The following is a 17,425-nucleotide window of genomic DNA, read 5'->3' as shown; positions in this document are numbered from 1 at the left end:
GGAAGGAGGGAAGGAAGGAAGGAAGGAAGGAAGGAAGGAAGGAAGGAAGGAAGGAGGAAGGAAGGAAGGAAGGAAGGAAGGAAGGCAGGCAGGCAGGCAGGCAGGCAGACACTTGAATACTGAAAACAAAGAAGGGGGAGAGAGGAAGGGGGTCTAGGAACACAAAAAACTACACATTAGGTAAAATGTACACTACTTGGGTGATGGGTACACTAAAATCTCACAATTCACTACTATATAATTCTTCCACATAAGAAAAAAAAAAAACACTTGTATCCCAAAGCTATTGAAATAAATAAAAAAATTTTAAATTACCTTTCTGACCCTTCAAGCCATCAGGGCCCCTCACACCTGGGCGGCCTGGAACTCCTGGGTGGCCTCGCTCTCCTGGTGGACCAGGAAATCCCAGTCCCGGGGGCCCCACAGGTCCTGCTTTGCCTGGGGGACCCAGAGGTCCAGGAAATCCTTTACCACCTGGAATCGCAGCTTCATGATCCCCCTGGGAATGTTATGTCACAAATCAATTACCAACCACTGAAAGTCCATGAACTCAAAGCAGTCATTGTAGGTTATAGAAACACATGCAAAAGTCCATAATTTCAGAAGACAGTTACTCTTAAGCAAATGTAATTTTAAAATAAATAACTTAGATACTTCTTAATATTTTAAACATATATATATTTAATATATATATTAAATATTTTATCCTTCTACATGGGCTGGTCTTAAATGTGGTCTACCACAGTCTTACGGATCTGGATTGTTTCAATGAATCTAGGAGACAGAGATATATATATATATATGTCTACGATATATATAGAAAGAGATATATATATCTAGGACATATATATATCCTATATAGAGAGAGATATATATAGATATATAAATCTAGGGGATATATGTGTGTGTGTGTGTGTGTATATATATATATATAGAGAGAGAGAGAGAGAGATGGATTCTCTCTGCAACTCAGGCTGGTGTGCAGTGGTGCTATCTTGGCTCACTGCAGCCTCTGCCTCCCAGGTTCAAGCAATTCTCCTGCCTGAGCCTCCTGAGTAGCTGGGATTACAGGCACCCACCAGCTCACCTGGCTAATTTTTGTATTTTTAGTAGAGACTGAGTTTCACCATGTTGGCCAGGCTGGTCTCGAACCCCTGACCTCAAGTGATCCACGTGCCTTGGCCTCCCGAACTACTGGGATTACAGGCGTCAGCTACCATGCCTCGCCAAAATACACATTTTACATCTTTATATACACATATATATTTTATATACACATATATATTTTATATATACATATATATAATATAAGCATGTGTGTTATGCCTCAAATACTGGAAACAATGTGTGTGATACACCTTAAATACAGAATAAGAGATTTTATGTCAAACCATTCTCTAATATCATGTCATAGAATATAGAAATACGTAGATCAAGGGAGGTGGTGGGATTACAAATCAAATACATTCTTATGCATTACCTTGAGAAGATGCATAGATAGACTCCATCATCCTCCACCCCTGTGAGTAAAAGCCTAACAAGTCCTTTCCCCTCCTGCATGAGAATTTGACTTTTGGTTCACTGTCTGGTTCTGTTCCTCTCATAAAAATTAGATTGTCAACTACATTTCTAGGCAGTATTGCTTATAGTAAAATCAATCCCCAGCTGCAAAATTTGCATCTGGTCTGGAAGCACTGTGGGAAAGCTGCATCAAGGGTTCCCTCACTGGCAATCCCTGGTGGGGTCCTCAAAAGCTGTGCAGCGGATAACAGCTCTCATGGGGAATGAGGCTTTCAAGTCAGGGCTGCCTCCATGTCCACCATATGTGGGTCTCATCCCTTCTTGCACCCCACCGGATTGAACAGCTGCAAGGACTCTCAAATGCAAGGAATATCTGACACTGTCCTGCTGGCATTTTGAGTGATCTTTTATCCTTCTACATGGCCTGGTCTCAGATGTGGTCTACAACAGTCTTATGGATCTGGATTGTTTCAATGAATCTAGGAAGACCTCAGCAAATGTTGAAATTCCTCTTCCAGTTTGATCTATATAGACACAGCTTTTTCACAATTAGATGAGTACTTTATGACAATGTCCACTCAGTGACAATGATTTCTAAGTAGTTCCTTAAGGGGAAGAATGAATTAAGCAGAGATTACCAAGCCTAAAGCAGAGATCATTCACGTACTTGTGACCAGGAGAAAAGTCACAAAGCTATAAACACCATCTAAGCCAATTTCCAGGCTTCTCTCTCTTATTCACTTGGATTCTGCCTGAAGGGTTTCCTGTAGAATCAGGACATGGTCTTTCCCTGTTGCAACACTCTCAATGGCTTCCCATTATATATGGCAGGCAGCACAGGTTGGTGGAAATAGCATGCACTTTGAAATAAGACAAAGTTTCACTCCTATTTTGCCTATTTGACAGATGGGTGGTCTTGAATATCAGATGCTAAGCCTCCATTTTCTTACTGTAAAATTGGAAAGGTATTGCTTTTCAGAGGACTGCTGTTATGAGGAAACCATCTAGCCTGGTTTCTGTGATATTGTAAGCATTCAGAAATACTGCATATATTTAAGATATTTTAAGTTCCTAAGCATTGGACCATCTCATCCTCTTCTTTTATGACCTTAATCACATACACATGGTATCCACCCAAAGCATGTCTGAAAAATGCAGCAACATCCTTTATCAGTGAGATTTTCCATCAGTCAAAGCCTTGACTCTGTGGGTTTGCACTAGTTCACCCTTTCACACTCACTACTTCCCCCGTGTGCATCTTCTCCAGGAAACAGAATTGATGCTAAACATTGGGATCCGAGCTCCATCCTCCACCCCACAGAGTCAACTGAACACACCTAAAATCAGTGGGGCCCTTCTAAGATACAAGTTTCTCTGAAGAAAATAAACACCATGAGAATGATATAAAGACTGAGGACTGAAAGTCTTGCTAGGACTGAACTGCCACTGAGGATTTTAGACCATCTCCAATGATGCTATACCTTTTATAACAATCATCTTTCCATGCCAGGGTGCTAAAGGTGACTCTGATTTATGGCATGTTGATATTTTACTGAATTTCAGCTTGGCAAATACAGAAGGGGGAAATAGTTGCTTGTATGACCATATAAGAAAGTGAAATTCTATAGCAAGAGAAGAATTCTACATACTGGGAGTCCTGGATCCCCTTTTTCTCCAGCATGTCCATCCAGACCATGCGATCCTGGTTGCCCTGGAAATCCTGGGGGCCCATCAGGACCTCTTTCTCCTTTGTGCCCTGGGGATAGAGGTCAAAAGATACTCAAGCTCTTATCAGCAGGGGGTAAAGTAGGATAGAGAGGACAAAAAATAAAGAAAATGACCTTGATCCTGGGTTGATACAGTTTCCTGTGTATCTCAGTTGCCCAAGTCACATAAAACATGCCAAAGCCAGAGGGGAGAATGACAACTGCTAGAACCATCGAATCTCTTTAGCTGGGAAAAGTTCCTTTTCCCTTTTCCCATTCCAACAAGGAGCTGGTGTGTAAAGGTGTCAATCACAGAATTTTCCCCTACTTGTGTGATGCCAAGCACAGCACTCTATCCCTGGCCATCGGAAAGGGGGAATGGTCTGCTGTTGGGTACTTACCCTAAGCTAATCAATCCTTTCTGAAATTATTTTTCTATTTGGAACTGACAAAGCAGGACTCTCTCCATCTCTGGATATAAGAACTTAGAGCTGCCTGGGGGCATGAAAATCAGTCTGATGGGAGAAAATATAGATGGTGGAATGTGAGATGAAAGATGCAGGGAGAGCCTCTTGATGCCACTGGAGGCCCGGATCTGGTTGTCCCAATGCAAACCTGTGATGGTTAATATTAAGTGTTAACTTGATTGGAACGAAGGATGCCTACATAGCTGGTAAAGGGTTGTTGCTGGGTGTGTCTGTGAGGGTGTTGCCAGAGAAGATTAACATTTGAGTCAGTGGACTGCGACAGGAAGTCCTACTCCCAGTGTGGGTGGGCACCATCCAATTAGCTGCCAGCACAGCTGGAACAAAGCAGGTGGAAGAAGGTGGGATAGGCTGGCTTGCTGAGTCTTCTGGCTTTCGTCTTTCTCCTGTGCAGAATGCTTCCTGCCCTTGGTCATCAGTCTCCAGATTCTTCCACCTTTGGACTCTTAAATTTACACCAGTAGTTTGCCAGGGCTCTTGTGCCTTCAGCCACAGACCGAGGGCCACACTGTTGGCTTCTCTACTTTTGAGGGTTTTGGACTCAAAAGTAGGAAAACCACTACTTTTAGGGCTGAGCCACTTCTGGCTTCCTTGCTCCTCAGCTTGCAGACAGCCTATAGTAGGGTTTCACCTTGCGATCATATGAGTTAATTCTCCTTAATAAACTCCTTTTCATATATACGTATATCCTATTAGTTCTGTCCCTGGAGAACTCTTACTGATAAAAGACCCTACCTTTTAATCTTTCACATTTTGTTTAGGTCAGTACATTATTTAAAAAAAAAAAAAAAAAACTATTTCAAGCTGGGTTTCTTTCATTTACAACTAAAATATTATAGACTAATATAGAACACTGGAATGCAGTGAATAAACATCAGCCAAGCCAAAGGAGGGCCTGAGTCAAACCCAAGTTCACTATAATGAAGATGTGAATGTGTGGCTGAAGGAATATTTACATTTTCAAATAAGAGACAGGGGATTTGGCTCAACATTCATACAACCTTATGAAGGGCAGAAGTATTTTTGTAAGTAAGCTCAACCATCCTAAATTGTATAGAATTGATCTATGGTCACAGGGGAAATTACTGCAAGAGGAGGGTCCATACATCATTAAAGTGATGGATTATGCTCACCTTTAACTCTTGATATGACCACGTCACCCTTCGCCCCTTTGTTGCCGGGTGGTCCGGAGGCACCAGGCTTTCCCTTGGTGAAAAATAAGAGCAACAAATTAGATTAATTGTGATGGATCAACAGTTCCATCTGTACATATTGAATCTCTCTCTTCCTCCCTCCTAAATCTCTTGTTAAAGATTCCAGCTTGGCATTCTTGTTCTCACCCCCTTCCCTGCCTTCCAAGGTAGTACTATCTTGCCAAATTGAGGCTCTTAAACTGCATGTAAAATGCAAAAGCTGGTGAAACCTGAATAAGGTCTGCACCTGAGTTAAGAGGACAGTTTCCTGGTTTTGACAGCGTACTGTGGTTATGTAAATATAGTTAGGCATATGTATGTGGGGGAAGCTAGGAGAAGCATACATGGGAACTATATGACTGTGCAACCTCTTGTGAGTCAACTACTTCAAATTAAAATTTATAATTAATTTTTGTCATTATTGTGGGCTTTGTAATGTGAAACGGAGAGGAAAGAAGAGAGTGGGATAACCACAAGAGTTGCCACTAGAGCTGAAGGTAGAGGTTTAGGGATAAATTTGTGATGAAAAGGCGTGGAAGTGATGTGCTGCTAAGGAAAGTTGATGAGCAGGAGAAGAGGAAATAAGAACCTTTTCTGAAGCTAATATATTTATTACGTATAACAGGTAAATAGCTAATTTTGGCTGACAGGCTTGTGATCTCTTAACCTAATTTGAGTCATGCTTTTTAAGTGTTACATATTACTGAATATCAAACCATGTCAAAAATATGGGAACCTGGCTGGGCACAGTGGCTCACATCTCTAATCCCAGCACTTTGAGAGGCCAAGAAAGGTGGATCACTTGAGGCCAAGAGTCCGAGACTAGCCTAACCAACATGGTGAAATCCCGTTCCTACTAAAAATACAAAAATTAGCTGGACGTGATGGTGCGCACCTGTAGTCATAGCTACTTGGGAGGCTGAGGCATAAGAATCACTTGAACCCAGGAGGCGGAGGTTGCAGTGAGCTGAGATCGTGCCACTGTACTCCAACCTGGGTGACAGAGCAAGACTCTGTGTCAAAAAATATTATATAAAATATATAATATATAAAATATTATATAAAATATATATATTTTTTGACACAGAGTCTATTATACATATATATGCATATATAAACATACATGTGTATATATAAACATATATGTATGTATATATAAACATGTGCATATATAAACACATATATATGAATCTATTGTCAGTATATTAGGGTGGCCAAGCACTATATCAAATATCATTATAGAAACACCATACAGAGCCCAAGATTACTTCCCTAGTGATATCAATAACCAAAAAACTACAGCAAAGAAATAGGAGAGAGGTAAAAATGACTGAGCAGGCCAGTTCCTTTGCTCACACAGATGCCACTACTTTGTCGTATTTTCTTTTTCTTTTTTTTTTTTTGAGATAGTGTCTCACTTCATCCCCCAGGCTGCAGTGCAGTGGCGCAACCATAACTCACTGTGGCCTTAAACTCCTGGGCTCAAGCGATCCTCCTGCCTCAGCCTCTCAGGTAGCAGGACTGCAGGTACATGCCACCATGACTGGCTAACTGGATTTTACTTTTTTGTGTGTAGAGATGGGGTCTTGCTGTATTGCCCCGGCTGGTCTCAAACGCTTAGCCTTAAGGGATCCTGCTACCTCTGAAAGTGTTGAGATTACAGGAGTGAGCCACCACACCTGGTCTTGTCTTATTTTCACACAATCTAACAATGTATTCAAACAAGCTTAACTATCTTTTTTTTAACTGGCCCTACTAATTTATAAGCTGAGAGCTACAGAGGGGAGGAGAGTACCAGCAGAGATGAGCACACTGGCATCAGCAATCATCAGGCAGCAACAGTGAAGAGGAAGCCAAAAATGCACATAACAGGCATTAAAAACTCAAATGGACAAAAGGGTTGGGAGCCATTTCATACAGAGAAAAAAAATGTCCACACATAACTCAACATCTCTGATATCACTCTAGGATAGCATCCTGTTTGTAGCAATGTCTGTGAACCATCAAAAAGGTGGGTAGAACCAATTTCTTAGTATAAATCAAGACATTAGAAAGAATTAGAAATCATAAAGTGCTAATGAGGTTGAGTTTTGTTTTAATTCTTATTTTTACTATATATGCTAGTCATAAGTAGCAATGGGGCCTGGCCAAAGTGTATGTCATATGGTGTCCCACCCAAGAAATGGATAAAGAAAATGGCCTTCTGATGAATAAATTATCAGGACAGAAAACCGTTCACATAGCATTTGGACCAATTTCTTTCCAGAAAGAGAACAAAGTGGAATGCTTAATAAAGAAGACTTTGGAACTTTGGAAGAATGAACCCGCCCCCAGGAGACTGAGCAGTTTATTACTCAGCACACTGGAGACTTCAAATGTATGATGAATTGCTCTAATGCTCTGTAGGTGTTGAATTTTAAGTACTCGAGTAGATCATAGACTTATTTGAGCTAGTAAGGAAAAAAATTATTAGTGCTGCTTTTGGATTTCATTAAAGAAACATTTACTGAAAACATTACTGAACCATTACCAAACCATTACTAAATGGCTTAGTAAATGTTACTAAACATTACTAAACCATTACTGTAGTTTTCTTTGAAAACTACAAAGAACCAGGCATTAGTCTGAGTACTGAGAATACAGCAGTTAACCAGCGAAATAAACGTGTAATCTAAGAGATTCCTAGGGTTCTCAGCAGCTTCAGATAGTGAGGAACTTTTTACAATCTTAAGACCTGAGATCACCAAATACTTGTGTTACTCTAACAACGGAAGCCCAGTAGCAACAAAAACTCCTCTCCGGGCAGGGTGCAGCAGCTCATGCCTGTAATCCTAGCACTTTGGGAGGCTGAAGTGGTAGGATCACCTGAGGCCGGGAGTTCGAGACCAGCCTGACCAAAAAGGTGAACCCCTGTCTCTACTAAAAATACAAAATTAGCTGGGTATGGTGGCACATGCCTGTAGTCCCAGCTACTTGAACGGCTGAGGCAACAGAATCACCTGAACCCAGAAGGCAGAGGTTGCAATGAGCTGAGATTGCGCCACTGCACTCCAGCCTGGGTGACAAGAGTGAAATTCCACCAAAAGAAAAAAACAAAAACAAACAAAAAAACCACCTCCTCTCTGCCAGGCATGTCCTAGTTGTTCAGTCTAGATAAGGGACATCAACTGCAGATGCCCACAGGGGCAGCACCTGTCCAGTCCAAGGGGAACAAGTGGGTGGGCATTGGGGGAGTCAGTCCACAGCCACAGCAGCAGTGGGAACACAATAACCTTGTGCTCATAAACTTCTAATGTCTCAGGAGAAGCCATAAACCTCACATTAATAATTCAAAAACAAACACTACGAGGACACAACCAAACATTCCAGCAGGTCAGAAATAGCCCATATATTAGTCCGTTTTTGTGTCACTATAAAGAAATACCTGAGGCCGGGTAATTGATAAAGAAAAGGAGCTCATGGTTCTGCAGGCTGTACAAGCCTGGCACTGGCATCTGCTCAGCTTCTGGTAAGGCCTCAGGCAGCTTCCAATCATGGCGGAAGGTGAAGCGGGAAGCCAGTGTATCACATGGTGAGAGAGGGAGCAAGAGAGGAAAGTGGAGGTTCCAGACTCTTTTACACAATCAGATCTCCTGTGAACTAACTGAGCAAGAACTCACTCATCACCAAAGGGATGGAGCTCAGCCAATTCATGAGGGATCCGCCCCCATGACTCAAACACCTCCCACCAGGCCCCACCTCAAACACTGGGGATTACATTTCAATATGAGATTTGGAGGGGGCACACATCCAAACTTTATCAGCCTGTGACAGTTTGCGACCTTTGGCTCGCTCTGCAGCCTCCTGGGCTTTAATTCACTGGTGTGTACCTTATACAGTGTGCAAAACACATGACTCAATCAAATTCTTACCAACAAGCCTCTAAGATGGTGTTCTTATATCCATTTTATAAATGCTGCAAGTAAAACTCAGAAGACTGCAGAGCTCCCAGAAGTCGGAGATGGGATCTGAAGCTGGTCCACTTGCTCCTAGGCCCTAGTGCCTTACACTAGAGCATGCTGGCCGGAAATCCCATCCTAAGGAACGCTGTCAGACTAAGGCAATGAATGCAAAGACTTGGTCCAATTATACAAACAATTGCAAAGAACTTAAGCCTACTTTTCTGTTTTCTACTTTTCTACCAATCTGTGGCTGCTAGGGCCAGAGACCAGCAGACCATCTCCAGAGCGAGGAGATGTAGGGAGGATGGAGAGACCCCAAGAGCGAGGGTACCCCATAGTCTGCACTGTCTTTCATGCTGTCTCTTCTGTCTGCCCTTCCTTTCCTCCTTTCCTTTCTTTACTTCCCTCCTTCCTTTCCTTCTTTCTTTTCCTTCCTTTTCTTCTCTCCCTTCCCCTTCTTCTCCCCTTCTCCTCCCTTCTCTACCCTTTCCTTCCCTAGTGCCCCATGGTATGACCCTGGTCCCTGACTATGACCACAGTGTAATGAATTTAATGCAGAGAAGCCATATGGACAGAATCATATACACAATAGACATCAGAAACGTGGCCAGCCTACAAAGGAAAGCCCTATGGAGCAATTGAATTAAGTATACCTCAGCCATGATAACCCTAGATAAACAAGCAGTCCTCACGCAAAGATGTTAGCCCTAAGTAGCAACTCAACAGGAAGCCACAAAAATATTTTAGAGCCATTAAAATCTTCACTAAGAAGATTAAGTAACAACCACATACAAAAATGGCTATAGTAAAATGTTGAATTTAAAAAGGAGACAATAAAATGCAAACTACTTAACAATTGCAACCATGCTTATGCACATACATGCATTAAGGACCTAGCTTCCTATTGAGTAGAGGTTGCCAGTGCGCTTTGTACATGTGAGAAGGGTGCTGCTGGGACACCTTAATCATTAACTTCACTTAAGGCCCTCAGGTTGGAACCTTATTTTCATGAGATTTTCTGGGGAAAATGGGAGAAAGTCCTTTGGGGCTTGATGGTCAAGTTCCAGGCCATCCCAGGATTGAACCTTGCTAATAAGGAGGGGACAGAGGGCTCTCTCCATTCTCCCGGGGAGTACCCCAGTGGGCAGCGCTTTTATTCTGAGCAATCAGACAGCTGAGAGGCTTTGCCTCAACATGGGTTATCTGTAACTTTCACCAAATGAGAACCATCTTGAGATAAATCTCATCTACTCTCTGGCACAATATCACATAAACTCTGACAAAGCCAGTATTTATATCCTCAGCCCGAACTTCTCATCTGAATCCTTAAGTTGAATATCATCCTGCTGCCTACTTGACTTCTTGACTTGATTTTCTAACAGGCACCTCAAACCTGAAATGTCTCAAATAGTACTGCTTTCTTTCCTCACCCAATGGCCACTCCTTCCATTGCCTTCCCATCTCAGTACATGGCAACTGCCTTCCTCCAGTGGCTCAAACAAAAAACCTTGGTTCTGTCCCTTATTTTTCTTTTCCTTATATCCTATGTCCAATCTAACAGCCAACCTGTTGGCTCTATCTTCAAAATATATCCAGAATCTGACCACCTTGCACCACACCCAGTACCACCACATTAAGGCATTGGCTGTGGTATCTCACCAGGATTACACAGCAGCCTCCCAGTTCATCTCCCAGCCAAAGTCCCTTGTCCATATGGTCTATGCTCCACAGAGCAACTGGGGTGAGTGATCCATTTAAAACTAGTGTCTCACTCTTCTTAAAACTCTCCCCTGGCTGTTCCATGTAGTCTAGAGTAAAGGCTCAGACCTGACCCATCTGTAAAGCCCCGTGGTCTGCGGCCCTTGCGAACCTCCAGCCAGTTCCCTGAGTTCATCTCCTGCTCTGGCCCTCTCTCTCTTCTCTCCAGCTACAACAGATGGTGATGGCGTTTATCACCACAAGATATGCTGGGTATTTACTTGATGATCTGTTAGATGGTCTGTGTCCTCTCTGAAGCTCTAGGAGGGCAGAGACTGGGTTCTGGTCCCTGCTGTATCCCCAGCACCTGAAACAAGGCCTAGAACATAGTAGGCACTCAATAATACTAATTAGTTGAATAAGTAAACAAAGGATGAATGGATGAATAAATACACTGTTTTTGTAGTCGTTAACATAATGTTTATAGGTTCAAAACATAAAGCAGATATCACACTATAAATTAGAAAGAGGCATCTCGATTTTTAGGTCTACATGTCTGGTATGGTTTGGCTTTGTGACCCCACCCAAATCTCATCTCGAATTGTAATCGCCATAATCCCCATGTGTCGAGGGAGGGACCAGGTGGGAGGTGACTGGATCATGGGGAGGGTTTCCCCCATGCTGTTCTCACAATAGTGAGTGACTTCTCATGAGATCTGACGGTTTTACAAGGGACTCTTCCCCGTTCATGCTGTCACCTGCTGTCGTGTAAGACATGCCTGCTTCCCCTTCTGCCATGATTGTAAGTTTCCTGAGGCCTCCCCACCCATGCAGAACGGCGAGTCAGTGAAACCTCTTTCCTTAATAAATCACCTAGTCTTGCGTAGTATCTTTATGGTGGTGTAAAAACAGACTGATACAGTGTCTCTTTTAACTGGAAAGATGACTGATAAGAGGTACTCACTGGTAGCCCTGGAGGTCCTTCAGCACCAGGAGGTCCTGGGTCACCTTTTGTTCCAAGCCAGCCAGGGAGCCCCAAGTCCCCCTTACTCCCCTGCCTCCCAGGAAGTCCTGGAGGTCCGGGGGGGCCCATGGGACCAGGCTCACAGGCACAGAGTCCTTCATTTCCTAGACAGAGGATCAATGGCAGATTTGTCATATTTCCTGAATAAAATCCCCAATAAGGGCTTTACTGTACAAAACCAATAGCATAAATGAAGAACAAAGAGTCCGATATGCACTTACTGCAGACTATTGAGAGCACATGCTGTGGGGGCTGGGTGTAGCATGGGGCACTGCGTGGGGTGCCTAGGCATGGGATGTAAGGTGGGCATACCATTTCTAAACAAATGGAGGCTTTTGTTCCTTAATAAATTTATCCTGACAAATTCTAGAGAAAAGCTGATATCCAATTCTACTGAAGAGACATTAAAAATGATACAACTTTTTTATTTTTAAAAGTTTAAAAGCCTGTCCTTTGGTTCCTGCTGAAAAAAAAAAAACTGAAAAAATTAATTGACGTGTGCACACACCCTAAACAATTAAGGAGACAAAATAATATGTGAAGAAGGATTTTGACTGCATTGAATATTATAATTGATAATTCACCACAATGCATTTTCCAATTATCAGGACTTTTTGTCTTAAACAAATGTCTTCAGGGTAGTCAGATTCCTCATCTGTGTTGATGCTGTCACACCCACCTGACTCCGCTGCCCAAAACGACTCCAAACAATTTAGAGTGGAGAAACAGAGAGACAGGCAATTGATGGGTCTTGGAAATATAGGTCCCACAAGAATCAAACATCAGTACTCTCCTCCTATCACTGCCACTCTCAAGGAATCAAGAGTACCTCGTGTGCAAAGTCACCATTTGCAGGCAAAATGCATGGCAGGTAAATGTTTCCTTTATATTCTAAGACACGAGGCTTTGATTTTTCAGTGATTTGTAATCTCATAGCACTTAATGGAGTACTCTAGTGGGTGACTAAGGTAAGTAACAAATCTGAATGAAATGCCACATTACACGTCTCAGAAATACCCCCAATCGTCCAGGTACAGTTGTCTTCTAGAAATTCTACATTTGGTGCCTACTTGCCTTTTTCTCCTTTTGAGCCTCTTCCTCCTGGGGGACCCACTTTGCCTTTTATTCCTTGTGGTCCAGGGTTCCCAACACTACAGTATGTCACTGTCAAGGGGGTAAGGGATGGGCAGAGAGAATCACATAATTTTTCTGTCTTCTATAGAACAAGTGACTTTTGCACTCACATCCTCCCCCATGTGTTTCCTTTCCCAACCCCATTCTTTGCTCCCTTGTTTTCCTAGGATTCTTTCTGTCTGAAATAAGAATATACACACCTATAGATGATGCAGTGGTTGTGCCATGCTTTTGCTACCATTACCATTGATAAAGCCAACCCTAATTTCAGCCCTACCCTAAATTAATGGGTTGCAAAACAAGATAATGGACAACAAAACAAAACAAATAAAAAAAAATGGAGCCAGTGTGTGGCAAAGATATTCCCCCTCTTAGTGATCAATTCTTAGCTAATGAAGAAAATGTAAAAGCAGAGTTTGTAAAAACAAAATTTCAGAGATGTCAGTTAAAGATGACAGATAAAATGCAAACAGTTTGGCATCCTCCCCAAATCCCAGTAGAGTAAAAGAATATTATAAAAAAGCATAAACCAGCCTGGTGCGGTGGCTCACACCTGTAATCCCAGCACTTTGAGAGGCTGAGGTGGATGGATTGCTTGAGAAGGTCAGGAGTTCGAGACCAGCCTGGCCAACATGGTAAAACCCTATTAAATCACAAAAATTAGCCAGCCACAGTGGTGTGTGCCTGTAATCCCAGCTACTTGAGAGGCCAAGGCAGGAGAATAGCTTGAACCTGGCAGGCAGAGGTTGCAGTGAGCTGAGACCGCACCACTCTACTCCAGCCTGAGTGACAGAATGAGACTCCATCTCAAAATAAATAAGTAAATAAGAAAGTAAATAAATAAATAAAAATAAGCATAAACCCACAGGACAAGGAAAAAAAGGAGAGGAACCAACAACAACAAGTAAAAGAACTTGGCAGATCCTTGAAAAAAAAAAAAAAAAAGCTGAATTTGAAGCAGGAAACTTAGAAAGCTGAGAAAGAACCTGATTTACCCCAGAAATGTCTCCTAAATTTCGGGAATCTGTACCTCTGGAATAAGAACAACAGTGAGGTCCAAAACAGGATGATTTGTTTAAAAAAACAGACCAAAAGATTCCCTTCCTGCAACTGGCAGCAGAAAAAGAAAAGACTCCCCATTACCTCTGTCAAAAAAAACCTAGAAGAAACACGCATCGCAGCAAGCTATTTTAATTTATTTTATAATTAAAACAGATGAGGGAGAGTATTGTATCCCTGAAACACAAACAGCCTGCTACAAAAGGAAACATTAAAAGAGAACAACAGCAATTGAAAATCCTTGAAATTAAAATAGGTATAGATATAGATACAGATATAGATCATGATAGCAGAGATTTAAAAATTCAGGTGGAGGGTTGTAACGTAGAATTGAGGAAATCTCCCAGAAAGTGTTTCAGAAAAATAAACAGGTGGAGAGTAATAGAGTAAAGATTTAAAAAAAAAAAAAAAGAAAAAAGAAAAAGACATGTAGGATTGATTTCCTGACAAATAGAGTCCAGAAAGAGAAAAAAAGAGGAAAAAAATGGAGGAGACAATGTTTTCAAAGGACACTTGATCTCTTCTCAGGCTTTTGGCTAAGATGAAATGCAAAGAAACACTTGAAGAAAAATTTTCAGAAATGAAGGATATAGGGCCAGGCATGGTGGCTCACAGCTATAATCCCAGCACTTTGGGAGGCTGAAGCTGGCAGATCACCTGGGGTCAGGAGTTTGAGACCACCCTGGCCAACATAGTGAAACCCTGTCTCTATTAAAAAATGCAAAAAATTAGCTGGGTGTGATGGCATGTGCCTGTCATCCCAGCTACTCAGAAGGCTAAGGTAGGCAAATCACTTGAACCAAGGAGGCAGAGGTTGCAGTGAACCAAGATTGCATCACTGCACTCCAGCCTGCGCAAGAGTAAGACTCTGTCTCAGAAAAAAGAATGAGAGGAGAGGAGGAGAGGGAGGGGAGGGGAGGAGAGGGCAGGGGACAGGGGAGGGGAGGAGAGGGCAGGGGACAGGAGAGGAGAGGAAAGGAGAGGAGAAAGAAAAGACATGAAGGCTATGTGCTGGATTAAAACTGCCCACTGACTGTGTGCAAGCCAGTAGAAATGTACACACACTAAGGCAAATCAAGTGGAATTTAAGACCCTGGAAACAAACAAAAAAAGAGCTCCTATCCAGAAAGGAAAACGGATTTCAAACCCAAAAAGTCAAGTATCTAAATGTTATGAGTTCTTGGTAGCCAGCACTGGAAGCTAGGAAACAATAGAAAATGCCCTCAAAATCCTGAGGAAGAAAGATTTCCTACCTAAAATTTTATACTCAGCCAAACTAGCAATCAAAGTCCACAGCAGAATTAAGGCATTTTCAGACGAGCAAGATCTCCCAACTTTTCCCATTTATACTTTTTCCCAGGAAATATAATGAGGTAGTAAAGCATTAAAAAATATATGGGAAATAGAGGGCCCCAGAGAAAGAGAGAGGACGGAGGAAAGACTCAGAATATTGGTAAAGGAAGATCTCAAGACGGTATTCTGGCAACAAATTAAAAAATGTAATCTGACCTAATCTGAACAACTCAAAAAGCTGCAGGAGAGATTTATTCAAAGAGCTAATACTAATGGAATAGTTCATGAGTTAGAGTGTATAATGATGAAATTTAGATAATTCTGGGCAGTCTGAGGTTAAATTATAAGTATATTGAAAACCAAGCAAACAGACAAAGGAAACAAGACAACTGACAAGATGTTCTGGGAAAGCAATAATTTATACTATTATATGGCTCAGCTGGTGAATAGCCCTTATATAACCAACTATTCAGTGTAAACTCTGAATATTTATGTAACCAAAATTATGACAATAATTGTATTGTAGTTTGTGGGAGTAGAAAATGTGCACGTGTCGGGTGGGGGATTGGCGAAAGAAAGCTAAATTCATCTTCTGTAGAGGAAAGTCAAAAGATAATGCTGAATTGGAAAAACTGAGAAACAGCAATACAAGTACATCGAATGCCAGTATAGAGGCGAATAACAAAAGATCCAGTCACATGTGTTGAAATGATTGCCCTTGGTGAGGAAGGATTAGGAGAAGGAGTTGTGGGGGACTTCAGTTGTCCATACCACGCCTAGTAGAACAGTTTGACTCTTAAACCTGAAACTGCCCTTGCAAAAATTCTCACAGTGAAAACATTGTGACAGTGAAAGAGATATCACCTAAATAACTTCATCTTGTCTTTATTTAGACTCTAAACTGCCCTTGGCCATTTCTGAGCATGGGCCAAGCTAACTTTGAAAGAATTTAGTATAGTTTAAATAATAATAGCCCTTCCCAAAACTAAACTGCCTTTATAATGTTAATAAAAGGCCACCAGGTAAACAAAACAAAACAAGAAGGGCCTGTATTCTGCTAAGATGTAGGTATACTTAAATGATTAGCAGCATTATTATTCCAGAGGTCTCAAGATTTGCAACTTCCCCAATTATTCCCGTAAATAATATGACTGTTATAAAACCTAAGATGGGCCTTTTGAGATGTCTTTTCAGACTTTCGCGTTTCTGATGACTGGATGGCTCCACCTAGACCCAAGACTCATGACTCAAGGATCCCGTGGCCCCCACCCAGAAGTGGATTCAGCACGTTTCATCCCCAGCCCCCTGCCTGACAAACTATCTTTACAAAACGCTAGCCTCCAAATTTTCGGAGAGGCTGATTTTAGTAATAATAAAACTCCGGTCTTCCATTTAGCCAGCTCTATGTATGTTAAATGCTTTCTCTATTGCAATTCCCCTGTCTTGACAAATCGGTTCTCTCTGGGCAGTGGGCAAAATAAGCCCACCGGGCAGTTACAAACCAAGCCCATATATAACTCTGATGAAAATTAAAACTATATTTAAAAAATGAAAATTGGTATTATTTTACAAAGTTCTATCATTTACACCGAAACTCCTAACCAAATGATTGCACATACTTTAATTGATGTGAAAGTCCAACTTCTGTTTATTTGTTTGTAAAAGACTACCAACTTAGCTCACAAAACATCATATAACTTTTAAAATATTTAAAAACTACGCTTTCTGAATGACAAAAGCAGCATGAATGCTAATGGGTATGAATAAGGAGTACTTTACCACTTGATCCTGGGAGGCCCTGCAGGCCTGGTGCTCCAGGCAAGCCAGGTGATCCTGGCTTCCCTGGTTTTCCTGGAGCAGAATCAGGTCTCCCAGGAATACCAGCTTCTCCTGGAAGCCCAGGAAGACCAGGAAATCCTTGTGGCCCAGGGGATCCTATCATGCCTGCAAGATAAATCAAGAATGAAAATTACATATACTCTCAGTAAACGTCTCTGTAGAAGAAATCAACATCAGTACACACTTGCTTAGGTTATCGAATTTTTTAAAGGGAAAGAGATGGAGTTGGAGGCCATTATGCTAAGTGAAATAAGCCAGACACAGAAAGACATACTGCATGATCTCACTTACGTGTGGAATCTAAAATAGTCAAACTCATAAAAGCAGAGAGTAGGATAGTGGTTGCCAGGGGCTGGGGGAAGAGAGGAATGGAGTGATGTTGGTCAAAGGGTACAAAACCTTAGTCATGCAAGATGAATAAGTTCCAGATATCTAATGTACAGCATGAAAATGATAGTTAACAATACTGTGTCTTATATTTGAAATTTGCTCAGAGGCTAGATCTAAAGTAAATCTTCTCACCACCCCCCAT

General features: G+C 41.8%; 1 protein-coding gene across 1 annotated transcript in view; it reads right to left on the bottom strand.

Annotated features, from left to right (window-relative positions):
• Positions 1-17,425, bottom strand: part of COL4A4 (collagen, type IV, alpha 4) — a 156,307-nt gene that overhangs the window by 67,765 nt on the left and 71,117 nt on the right. Inside the window, exons 20-25 of the mRNA XM_011984975.1 lie at positions 16,834-16,998; positions 12,643-12,732; positions 11,509-11,672; positions 4,846-4,918; positions 3,171-3,277; positions 316-499 (exon numbers count right to left, since the gene is read on the bottom strand). Of these exons, the coding sequence (XP_011840365.1) occupies positions 316-499; positions 3,171-3,277; positions 4,846-4,918; positions 11,509-11,672; positions 12,643-12,732; positions 16,834-16,998 (783 nt within the window). The remainder of the gene's footprint in view (positions 1-315; positions 500-3,170; positions 3,278-4,845; positions 4,919-11,508; positions 11,673-12,642; positions 12,733-16,833; positions 16,999-17,425) is intronic.

This window comes from Mandrillus leucophaeus, unplaced genomic scaffold, assembly GCF_000951045.1.
Source record: "Mandrillus leucophaeus isolate KB7577 unplaced genomic scaffold, Mleu.le_1.0 Scaffold277, whole genome shotgun sequence".
Classification (NCBI taxonomy): Eukaryota; Metazoa; Chordata; class Mammalia; order Primates; family Cercopithecidae; genus Mandrillus; species Mandrillus leucophaeus.
This window is presented reverse-complemented; position numbering and strand designations above follow the sequence as displayed.